Raw genomic sequence first — 12,159 nt, forward strand, 5'->3', positions numbered from 1 at the left:
TTCGGTACATCTATAGAAAGAATTATCTTAGCTAAGTTATATGACGGCAACCCCTGATTAATATTTCTCCCCCCCCCCCCCCCCCCCCGTCTCTTCCTTTTTTTGAAGTACACTGTCATTGGGGTAAATGGACATAAAATTCAAGATACCGCGGCAAATCACTACATTTTTCATAGAACTTGTAATTATAAAACCTATGTAGAACTATGCCTAAGATTACGAGCCGTAGAATGTTTTTAATATGCTTTTCTATTTTGATATAATTGAGCTCTCTAAAATTCACGTAAGATTATGCAACATAGTTCCTACAAAAATGATTAGTACAATCTTTACAAGTGAAAACTCATATTTCTCATTCTCTTTATAAATACACAATGTTCCTTATGCAGATTTCAGCTTGGCTGATGTGGTAGCAAGATGCGAAAGGATTCTGTGTCCCACAAACAACAGAAAAACTCCAAGAAGTGCTGTTGTTTTAAGTGTGGTGAACAAGTCCAGCTGCATAATGAACATCAAATGTCAATTCGTGGTCTCGTATAGAAAATGTTGGAATGTAATAGTCGGTGAACATTGAAATTTAACATTGTTTTGCTTGCAATAAGCTGACAGAAACTTGTTCAATAGCATTGCGGAGCGGACATACCTTCAACCAGAAAAGTACATAAAGAACCAGAACCGCGGCAATGCCAAGATGGAACAGGATGGCATATGTAGCAGGTGCTGCTGAAGAAGGAAAGTTCCTCAAGTTTACCCCCAAGCGCAATAGCTGTAAATGATACCAGAATGAGTGTGATAAATGCTAACTATACAAGTAGATAGATTAATCTCTGCAGAAGCCCAATAGGCCAATATCACGCTGAATCTTTTCATTTATTATCCATCAATGATATGACTTTGGCCAATAGTGCTCTTAACAGTTGCAATAACCTTTTATTCTAAGCAGAGAAGAGACTTCCCTTCATGCTTGTTATAAACCATCTCAATTTCCCAATCGGAAGATATATCTTTTCACTGTGGGAGTATGCTCCAAAGGTTAAAAGTAATCAAATACAAAGAGTTTTTAGTTTTTCGTGACCATAAGGGGAATTTTTGTGTTCTTTTCTTTTTATAGGAGCGTAAAAAGATAACCTTCTACTGATAAAGAAAACAAGAAGGCCTTTCAGGCTTCAGTTTTTATCCCATATATTTCTTTTTTAAGTTTTTATCCTAAAAAAAATGCCCTTTATATAATTCAAATTATTGGTAACTGAGATATTAGCATTAAAGTAACAGAAGAAACAACTAACATTTCTAGTTTCTAGCTAATTTTATTGTGTTTTCCTTTTCCACCTCCCATATTTTTTTCAATTATCATCACCATATTAATATTGAAAGGGATAAAGATACATGTGTACCACTCTCTACTCAAGATAAACATAAGACTTACCCCAACCAAAAAGCCAATTAAGGGCAGAAGGGTCAAACTCAAGAAAATAAGAGAGAGTTGTGTTGGTGGTCGTTTTTCAGGAGTCCTGAATAAGTGGGTTATCTCAGCTTTGGGCCCATATCTCGTGTATGGATCAACAGCTAGTGGAGGAAGACGGGGTGCCTTGCTAGTAGGTGCTTCTGGAAGATCTAATTCAAGATGGCCAAGTGGCCGTAAGAAAGAGTTCTCCTGAAACAATACACATTTTTTTCTCAGATTGCCAATATAATTGGGAAAGGGGAAATTAAGCTGAGCAAACACTTCAAGATACCATGACAGCATCACCAACAGTCAGCTCAATGTCATATCTGCCAGAGAGATAGTAAAATTTCTCCACCAAGCCAAGAAAATCCTAAAAAGCCAAAATTACAAACATCAGTAGAACATTAAACATGATGTACTGTTAAACCAGAATGAAATTACTCCTGCAGCCTTCACCAAAACATAAGTGTAACAATTAAATATCCCACATCAAGAGCAGTCAGGACATTCAATTTATATTATAATTACACATAGTTTGTACTTAATAGATAGAGTAAAGTATTGTTTTTGTCCTCAATGTTTGGAGTAAGTCTCAAAGTTGTCCCTAACGTTTCAATCGTCCTATTTAAGTTCCTAACGTTTCAAAATTGGCTCAATATTGTCCTGCCATTAGGGATCCGTTAACAGAATTGACGGCGGGACAAAATTGAGACGATTTTGAAACGTTAAGGATTTAAATAGAACGGAAACGTTGGGGATAAAAACAATATATAGAAATAAATTTTAATTTTATCCTTCAATAATATCAATTTTTTACTGTACATAATATTCAATTATTTTTTAATCACATCTAAGTAAATTACACTTAATCACATTACTTTCATTCTAAATAAATTTTTTTATATTTTTATATTAACTTATAACTTTAAGTGTAAAATTATAAAAAAATATTTATTTAGAATGAAAGTAATGTGATTAAGTTTAATTTACTTAGATGTGATTAAAAAATAATTGAATATTATGTACAGTAAAAAAATGATATTATTGAAGGATAAAACTAAAATTTATTTCTATGTATGGTTTTCGTCCCCAACGTTTTCTTCCTATTTAAGTCCCTAACGTTTCAAAATCGTCTCAATTTCGTCCCGCCATCAATTCTATTAACGGATCCCTAACGGCAGGACAACATTGAGTTAATTTTGAAACATTAGAGACTTAAATAGGACGATTGAAACGATAGGGACAACTTTAGGACTTACCTCAAACGTTGGGGACAAAAACGATACTTTACTCTAATAGATAAATGAGCCAGCTCGACTGGAAGAAATTGGAGGTGCATTATATAAAAACCAGCACATAACTTTTCTGCTCAATGATGCAATTGGGTTTTTATGATTTTAAGTGATAGGCACAACCGCACAAGAACAAATAATCAAAATTCAGCATCTGTTAATATCTATCTAATATGAATTATAACAAATTCAATGAGTACTGAAGAAGAGACATTTGAAGCTAGGTAATGAAATATGTAATATGTAATAAGAGATACTTAACAAGAACAATCTCGAATTTCTTGCCAGCATTTCCAACAACAAAGATGTGCTCATACTTTGTCTCATGTTTCAACTTGAGAAATGCCTGAAAAACAATTAATCCTCAATGAACAAAGCATTTAAGTAAAACTAAATAGGGTCTAACTGTCTAAGTCAACAACTCAAACCTGATGAGGCTTAAATGCATGACCACGAGGGGTTGTCAATTGGAAAGAAAAACGGAATTTTTGCAGGTGGTTAGCTGAGAGCGAAACAATGTCATTTCCAGCCAAATCTAGCCTGGATAGCAAAGTGGGAGTATAAAATGAAGCAACAAAAAGTTTATGCAAAAGAATTATAAATCAAATTTCAAAACTCAGATTAAATTCAGATGTATTAAGTTTAGACTTAACATCACAAAAAGAAAAGGAAGTTTATATTAAACACAATACAACATGACAAGCATATTAAAATTAGACATACCAACCAACTATCAGCATACTCATACATCCTAAATGTAACAGCATAAATCTTTTTAAAAATCCAAAATAGAAACCTACGTTTTCTGGGTTTCAATACTTCCAAGATCATTGTCCAGAACTGCAATTTCTGCATTGCTAACTTTAACAATGCCAGTGACATATATTGGCACATGAATTTGGCCTCCGGTAGCATAGACTTTTTCTCCGTCAGCATCATGAAGCACCATCTACAAGATAGGCTCAAAGTAATTTAATTGTGAGGCAGAATAGAAATACACATTGATCCCAACTGAAAGGAAAACTAAACTGTAAACAAACAAACAGCATTACCTCAAAAACAAACACATAAATACCCACATCCACTTTATCTGGTAAAACGTCCAATACATGATGTCCGCTATTCTGGTCATATTTGAGGTCCTGTATCATGCAAATTTAGCAAAATCCAAAGTTTCAGACGATGCGAAGTCAAACGCAGAGAAAACAAATCATTGACTCATCACTTACCTTGTTCTGAATAACAGCCGAATCTTTAGCAACAGTGCTGAAAGCCCGGACAAGCTTAACTGTTAAAGGAGGTGCAGCTGAACCAAGCACTGTATTCACCCTAACCTGATTAAGTTCAAAGTACAATAGAAAGTTGTCATTTTCTCCAACAGTAAATGAGAAGTAGAAACACCATACAATCATGAAGTTGATAAATAATTTAACATAACCAACTGAGTCATAAGTTGAAAATGTTGTACAGCATGCATATAAACCAACAAGCAACAAATAGGAGAAAACGGCAGAAGGGGGAGGTCCTCAAGCTCCATATCAGAAAAACAGGAAATGACACAGGAAAGCATAGCCTAAATAATTTAAGGAACTCATCGGAGATGAAACCACTGAAAATTAGTAGTAGTAGCCTACGTATGGATTTGACACATCAACAACAGAATCGTGGCAGAAGATGGCTTACAGGATGTTCATGGCCCAAAATGCATATACACCAAAGGGTTACAGGCTATTTTCTCCTTTATACAACAACAATAACAACAACAACAACAACAACAAAACCTTATCATCCCACTAGATGGGGTCAACTATATGAATCAAACGATGCCATTGTGCCCTATCATGTATCATGTCTAAGCATTAGAAAAGAAACCCAATGAAAGCCAGAAACAAAAGTTGTTCATGCCAATTTCAAATAGCTACTGGATACGATACTTCCCGAAAAGGGACTTTTCAACTTTATACCTTGAGTTGATCTTTATTTGATAATGAATAAACACTTGCAGGAAGTGACAATATCAACGGAATGGAAATCCTGCACCACAAGAAGAAAGCTAAGAAATATACATTTTTTAAAGAATATTGACGAGGTCAGTGTATCAGCAAAGAACCAAAACAGAAGAAAAAAGGAGAGATGTCTCTGTAAAGCTGCACTTTACAACAATATGTTGTTCTTGGAAAACAACTTGCCTGTTGCTCTCTAGAAGAGCTAATGATTCTATTTGATTGAATAAGTCCTTCGCATCTCCTGGGATTCCAATGCCCAGAAAAAATTTTGCTAAGCCCAATATTTTATCACCTGGAAGCTGGAAGTGCAAAGCCAAAACGTTAGTAGAAAATTCTAACAGACTAAAAATTAGAGAGTAGTCCTTTACAATCCACATACATTTATTTTTCCAGAAGTTACAGCAGCAAATGCGAAAACCCCACGAACAACTGAAGAAGTTGTGGAAATAGAACCTTGATGCTCATGTCCACCAACCAGTTTCTCATCAAAATAAAAAGTTCCATCATCTGAAGTGTTAATGCATTCATCAAAAACTATTGTGACGAAGAATGTAATAGAAAGTAGAGCCATTTAACATACAAAGTCTTTGGACAGAAGAATTATTAGGGAGGATGGGCATAACATAACAGTGTGCAAGTGGCACAAGAGTTTTCAAGCCAATTATATCATTTGAGGTCAAATGGTATTCCACAGTTCTGCAGTGCACCAAGACAAACGTGAAACAATTTTATCCATTCTCTACCCTATGAGAGATATACAACTTGACTGCCACAACAAACGGGACTCGAGAATCAAGTATTCTGGAGAGGTAAATAATCTGTCTCTGTGTAACTCTTCATAGAAGTAGGACATTAAGTTGATCAACAGTGATCATTAATAACAAGTTCCCGTCACATGCAACAGGTAAAAAGAAAAGGGTAACCTAAATGAAACCATTAAGAAAATATGTAAAGTATCAAATACAGGTTTACAGTCAATATTGTTAAGAATTAAAAGCATAAAAATCTTACCGTGTATAGGACATAAAAATTAAAGAATGAGGATAATAAATCGCAATGTAGTCAACATTTACGCTGAATTGGGGGGAGGAGGGGGGGGGGGGCAGCAGAGAACCAAAAATGAAACAAAATGTAATGAAACCAAAACGAAAATCACTGATATGGAAGATAATATAAATCTAGCATTTACAAAAGAATAAACTCTACTAAAGGGCACAATTGCTGCTACATCCAGGGTAGGGAATTCTAAAATTATAAAAGAGCATTAATTGCCTCCAAAATCTAAACAAGATTAAGGTAAAAGCAAACTTATACATACCATATTTTTCAATGCTGTCAAAAAGCTTCAGTATATCATTTTTCACTAAATTGACCTGACAATATGGAGCTAATATAAGATATTGATACAGGTTCAAGGATGCCGAGGCAATATATGTTTGCAAGATACATAATAAAAGCAAAAGCAAAACAGATAAATTCTCATAACATTATAACACTGGCGAGTTTAGTATTAGATTAAAGTACATTGCAATTTCCAAAATGGAGTACTTCAGTTGGAGTTTTCACTTTGCCCTACCACTTGAATTCATTTTTATTTAACAGTTCCTTGCTGGTGCTTTATCATTAGGTTGTAATTAAAATGACAAAATTTCTAGGGAGAAATCTTACAGAACATTGTAATAACGGAAATAATTACATCTACATGAATTTCTACTCAATGTAGGAAATACTTTCAATTTAACAAGCTTTAAAGTTTGTGAAGCAAGTCAAGCAACCAATTTCAGATCAAAAACTTTACCCTAGACTGATCAATCTCAGAAGACGCTAATGTGATCACTCCAGCCAGTGCTTCTAGAGCCAATCCTGTGTATAACACGAATAGCTTACATTATCACTGACTAACAATAGGTAAACAGCAATGTTTTATGGAATTAAAATTCTAGTTACAAAGCTGAAACTACTATGCATATAAAGAAACAATAAAATAAAACATATTCCAACATAAGAGCATAAGGCATTACCTGCAGCATAAGTACTAGATTCTGGTTTATCAGTATAGCGCCATTTTCCATCACTTTGGCTTAGCGCCTGCAAGTAATGCAGGATATGAAACCATTGTACATGTGACATTGCAGCAGCAACAATTGATACAACTCATGGTAAAACAAATATATTAATTCTCGGATCAAAACATCCAAAGAGACCACCATAAAGATGCAAAATCTTGCTACAAGCATATTCTACCAAAGGTTATAAAAACATACCTTGATTGAGTGGAAGGTCCCATCAGCATCGGCAAGAAGCACATCAACATCAGAAGCCTGGTCCTGTATGCAAAAAAGGGGTGACTAGCAGGAGAGAACAATAGTGAAACACAATATCACATTGCAAATGAGACATGCATCCAGTATTTAGAAATAACAGAAGAAACTTTGGGCATATTTGGATAACATTTGAAGGTTCAGAATAATTTCTGCATACATCAGCTACAGCATATAGACAGGATGTACAGAAAATAAAGCCCAATTCACAAGTACAGAGAAGAAAAAATTTCCAGCAATACACCAGTATCCCAAGAGAAATGTAATAGAAACTCACGTAACATAGCTCACCAAACATAGTTAGGTTGAGTCCAGATAGTTACCTTTATAAGAAGCAAACTTCCTATTGAGTAATACAGGTCAATTAAAGTCTTTGCATCCTTGACAGTAGCTTTAAGTCTCGAAGCAATATCCTTTATAAAATAAACAAATTCTACCATCAAATTTTCAGACATGCTAGAAAACATGTGAACGGAAATTTCATTGCAAAAGCAATGATAACCAGAACCAAATCAAGACAATAATAATACCTTGAAAATGTCACCATTAACCTTGCATTTTAATATGCCATTAACTTTTAAGGCATAGAACAAATCCTTCAGTGGGGTGGATGAGACAAGATTTTCCAACACTTTTGGACAAGTTGTTGCCCTCACATCAGGCTTCTCCCTAACCGCAAGAATCTCAAAGATTCTAAGGGCCTCATAGGATTCTTCTAAACTGATATTATCAAATCATAAGATACTAATCAGTCGCCTTATACACAGTCATCTATAATTTCAACAAACGCATATGAGCTAATGCCTAGTATTTGTCTTATGATGTGTCAAGCATGTTCCCAGACCAAAATGTTGGATTTCAATTTTTCAGAAACAATTACAAGAGGAATAAATATAACAAATTAAAAAATAAAATTACATTAAATTAAACAACTCCGAAACATATGGATGGAAATTAGAATTAATCCAAGGCCAAGCATATAAGCAATCCAAACAGAGTGGCTTCCTAAGCTACAAAAAGAAAAGGAGAAACGGGGGTCTAATTGACCTTGCAAATGAACCGTGCTGAGGGGCGAAGAGCTCCAAAGCAGCAGAACGGTGACGATCGGAGATAGGGCCGGGAAGCGCGACCGCATCGCAGATCGAAAATGCGAAAAGCAGAAGCAGCAATGATCGTGCTAGCTTTGAAGACATTCCTGCAGCAACAAACCAATCAATGCAACAAGAAATCTAAACAATTAAGCGAATAAAAAGGATTAACGGTTATGGTTTGCAATTTGGTGAGTTGGATGTTAGGAACGGAGATCAAGAACGATGAGGTTAGGGATCTTACGCGGAAGCAGCAACATGAGAGCGTGGCTTAGTTACTCTTCGCAGCGATGACTTTCTTTGAGTCGGAAGAGAGTGAGAGCGCAGTGCAGCTGAGCTTGGAGCCTTGGATTTTACTAGAAAGACTTGGGTCAATGGCGTGAAATTCGATTTGACTGAAATGTCCCTTGAATTATGTTATATTGCCTATTCTCTCCCGAGTAGTACTATATATTCATACAAGTATTGCATATTTGCATGCTATATTGTAGGATGTAGGAGATTGATTGTTCTAATAAGAAGGTAAGAAGACCAAAACTTCAGAGTGTAATAACAAGAAGTTGGATAATGTTTGGTTTGTCAAATATATAGTGCTAATCTTGTGCCCTTTGATTATGTAATTAGAATCTTATAAAAAATACATCAGCTATAGATTTCTTTCTCATTATAAAAGAAAATCTTGTTTTTTTTAGAAAATACATTTGGCTCATTTTTTTTTATTATTGGAGGCATGTATGTGATGTGCTGCTTTATGGGACATAGTTGTGCTAGACCAATTTGTGGGGGTAGTCTTTTCTGACTTGTGTTATAGACAAGTTAGACCATGCGAGTTATGTTTAAAAGAAAATATCATGGGTAAATTGGATGGTCCGATGATCCGATTTGCAAGGGAAAAATTTTGAAATTTGGAAGAAGCAAATCAAATCGGAATAAAATTTTTTTTTTTAATAAAACAAAAATCAAATCGGTTGGTTCAAATTGATTATTATATATTTTTTTGAAGTTAGACCGTCTGATTTGTCTGGGAGCACTCGCACCATCCGATTATTAGTTCTTTAATACCACGCTGCTTTTTCATATCGCTGTTCTATACCATTACTTTCTCCATAATAAAATTAAAAAGCGAATACATTTTATTGTTGGTAATTTTATTCTGATTAGTTATAAAAAAATTAGGTTAATTCAATAAAATAATCTAAGAAGTTTGATAAAATTATTTAATAAATTACTCATTTTGATTTTATCTATAAAATTATTTTATTGATATTTTTTAGAAAAGTATTTACTAAGTATAAAATGTTATTTTTATCCTCAATGTTTAAATGTTATTTCAATTTTATTATTAATGTTTGATTTTAATTTTATCCCTTACATTTTAATATGTTTTAGTTATACCCTTAACAGCTTGTTTGGACACCTTTAAATGATGGAATTAGAATTCAATTCTATAGTTTGGAACAACTAACTCATTTAATGAGATAAAATTGAATTTCATTGTTTGGAATGACTTGTTGATGAATTACATTATTTCTCTAAGACATTTTTACCCCTCAATAAATATTAAGTATAATTTTATTTATCAATTAAATTAGATAATATAATTATATAAATCATTTTTAAGTAAAATTGGTCTAACATAACCTCACCAATTAGATCCATCTCACCCATGAAATCATGATAGGTGGAATTTTTTTAAAAATGAGAAATTTAAATTATTTTTAAAAAAAAAAATCAACATCTCATAACTTTTTCATTTTTTTCTATAATCTTATTTGTGTGTGATTATGACACTCATTTGATATGATCATATTTTTGTTAAAAAATAATAAAATAAAAAATGAGATAACCCCATAAGCCATAAACATAACAAAGTTTAATTTAAAACAAAATACTCATAATCCATATCAATAAATCAACCTCACATGACCCTCATAGAAGTTTTGAGTTTTCATCACGCTAAACATAACATAAAAGTCTAAATAGTAGAGATTTCATCATACTGAGTATAACATAAAAAAGGAACATTAGTTTAAATCTAAAAACATTGCCACAAATTTCTAAAACTCAAAATCCATTTTTTCCCTCAACCATTCAAGACGAAGCTCTTTCGGTAAGCCAAAAAATACTCCAAGAAGAGTAGGATGAGTAACAAGCCATTCAAGAGTTTCACAAAATGGGCGGCCCTGCAAACCTAATTTAGTTAAAGCTTCCCTCATATCAGATATCTTCCAAACTTCAGGATGCGAACTTATGATAGCATTTGCAATATCTTTCATTGCCATAGTAATGTCTTTCATATCTTGGGAATACTCGTCTATTATTGCCACTTTTCTTTTTTTACCTTTAGCAGATGAGGTATTAGACACCGATGGAATAGATAATGGTGGAGCTTGTGAGGTTGGACTTGCGGGCATACTTTCATAATCAAAGGGATTAAAATTCTCCAAATGCACCTCATTGTTTGCTTGCATTTCATCAATGTCATCAATATTAACGTGTGTATCTTCCTTTTTCCATCTTCTCACTTTTTGTTTACCAGTCTCTGTTAGTATTGCAAGTGTGAGGAGTGTTAAAGTTAGTCCCACATCAAAGAAAGCATGGAAGAGTGAGGAGTTTATAAGATGAGAGACCCATTAACTTGACACCTTAAGGTTTTGAGTTGGATGTGGTGTCATCTCATCTTATGTTTTCTCACTCGATTCCTCCCCGAATTCTCCCCGGTTGTCGAGAGCTCCCCACGGTTGGCCCAACAAGTGGTATCAGAGCCGATGGTTTAATCGGTCTGGTTTAAGGAGTATTCAAGGTGAAGCATCGAAAGTCTTCCCGGCAAAGGTGGTCCGGGCGGCGTGTCCCGCGGTGTTTTGCGGCGGTGTGATGGACGAATACTCGTGGTGGTGGAGGAGTTAGAAAGAGGGGGAGTTAGTGCTTGATGTGGAGGCTCACACTTGAGGGGGAGATTGTTAGTATTGCAAGTGTGAGGAGTGTTAAAGTTAGTCCCACATCAAAGAAAGCATGGAAGAGTGAGGAGTTTATAAGATGAGAGACCCATTAACTTGACACCTTAAGGTTTTGAGTTGGATGTGGTGTCATCTCATCTTATGTTTTCTCACTCGATTCCTCCCCGAATTCTCCCCGGTTGTCGAGAGCTCCCCACGGTTGGCCCAACAGTCTCAACCCGCATTCCATTTGCTATATCTTTATCATAAATCTCTTTAAGAATTTTCAAGTGATAAAGATGTTTCCTCTAATAGCTTTAAACTTAGGATTTGCCTATATAAAAATCAATAAAATAATTCATATCAAAATATCAAATAAAATAAATAATACTAATATTAAAATAGACAAATATATATATAAAAAGAAAATATACATACCGAGCATAAAGATTTTCACACATCAAGTGTAGTTTCAAATGTTTTGGTTGTATCATTCCATCCTACCCCGCTCTTTTGATTAATTTCTTTTGCTAAAACTATTTGTTCCTTGAGAGTCTTCAAACAATTTAGAACTTTACTCTTATTAATGCTCATAGAAAATTTCTCATTAATTTCCTCCACCACCTTTCTATAAGATTCAGCCGAAAAAGCATATCTTCCTTTTGACCCTTATTCTTTTGCTCCTTAAGAACTTCAAGTATTAAGCCATCCATTTTCATGGTCCATTTAAAGTAGGTATCACACTCATTTTTTCTTTCAACATCACTAACTTTTTCGGAATCCATATCACCACCTATTGTTATATCACAAGTAAAAAAGTAGAAATACAATTATTACAATAAATCTAAATTAAAATAATAAACAACAATTTATTAAATAAATACATTACATAAAATTGAAGTATTTAACTTATTTCACAAATAACAAGAGTATATGATATATGTAAATCTAACTAATACATAAACTCATGTTCAATTCAAAGCAACCAGAATAAACAAATGTTCACACGTACACAAAATAATAAGAAATTAATGTTGTCTACGAATATAATCATTCCACATTTTTGCGG

The 12,159-nt window shown here is 34.0% G+C and overlaps 1 protein-coding gene across 1 annotated transcript; it reads right to left on the reverse strand.

The window, feature by feature from the left end:
* Nucleotides 1-231: 231 nt before the first annotated feature.
* LOC107646194 (dolichyl-diphosphooligosaccharide--protein glycosyltransferase subunit 2) lies at nucleotides 232-8,641 on the reverse strand. Its single transcript, XM_016350400.3, has 20 exons — nucleotides 8,399-8,641; nucleotides 8,114-8,261; nucleotides 7,597-7,786; nucleotides 7,390-7,479; nucleotides 7,010-7,072; nucleotides 6,767-6,833; nucleotides 6,544-6,608; nucleotides 6,064-6,118; nucleotides 5,125-5,252; nucleotides 4,929-5,044; nucleotides 4,704-4,773; nucleotides 3,969-4,073; nucleotides 3,792-3,881; nucleotides 3,540-3,688; nucleotides 3,168-3,279; nucleotides 3,002-3,085; nucleotides 1,737-1,817; nucleotides 1,427-1,654; nucleotides 644-766; nucleotides 232-498 (listed from the first exon to the last, which is right to left on the reverse strand). The coding sequence occupies exons 1-20, from the start codon at nucleotides 8,412-8,414 to the stop codon at nucleotides 382-384; spliced, it is 2,097 nt and encodes a 698-aa protein (XP_016205886.2). The 5' UTR covers nucleotides 8,415-8,641; the 3' UTR covers nucleotides 232-381.
* Between the last annotated feature and the right edge of the window lie 3,518 nt (nucleotides 8,642-12,159).

This window comes from Arachis ipaensis, chromosome B6 (genome assembly GCF_059453495.1).
Source record: "Arachis ipaensis isolate K30076 ecotype BB chromosome B6, ASM5945349v1, whole genome shotgun sequence".
In the NCBI taxonomy this organism is placed as follows: domain Eukaryota; kingdom Viridiplantae; phylum Streptophyta; class Magnoliopsida; order Fabales; family Fabaceae; genus Arachis; species Arachis ipaensis.

Coding starts and splice junctions, on each gene's coding strand:
- LOC107646194 (XM_016350400.3), bottom strand. Junction 4,774..4,928: donor GCTCTTCTAGAGAGCAACAG/GCAAGTTGTTTT, acceptor CTTGTGGTGCAG/GATTTCCATTCCGTTGATAT. Junction 1,818..3,001: donor AGAAATTCGAGATTGTTCTT/GTTAAGTATCTC, acceptor TTGGCTTTTTAG/GATTTTCTTGGCTTGGTGGA.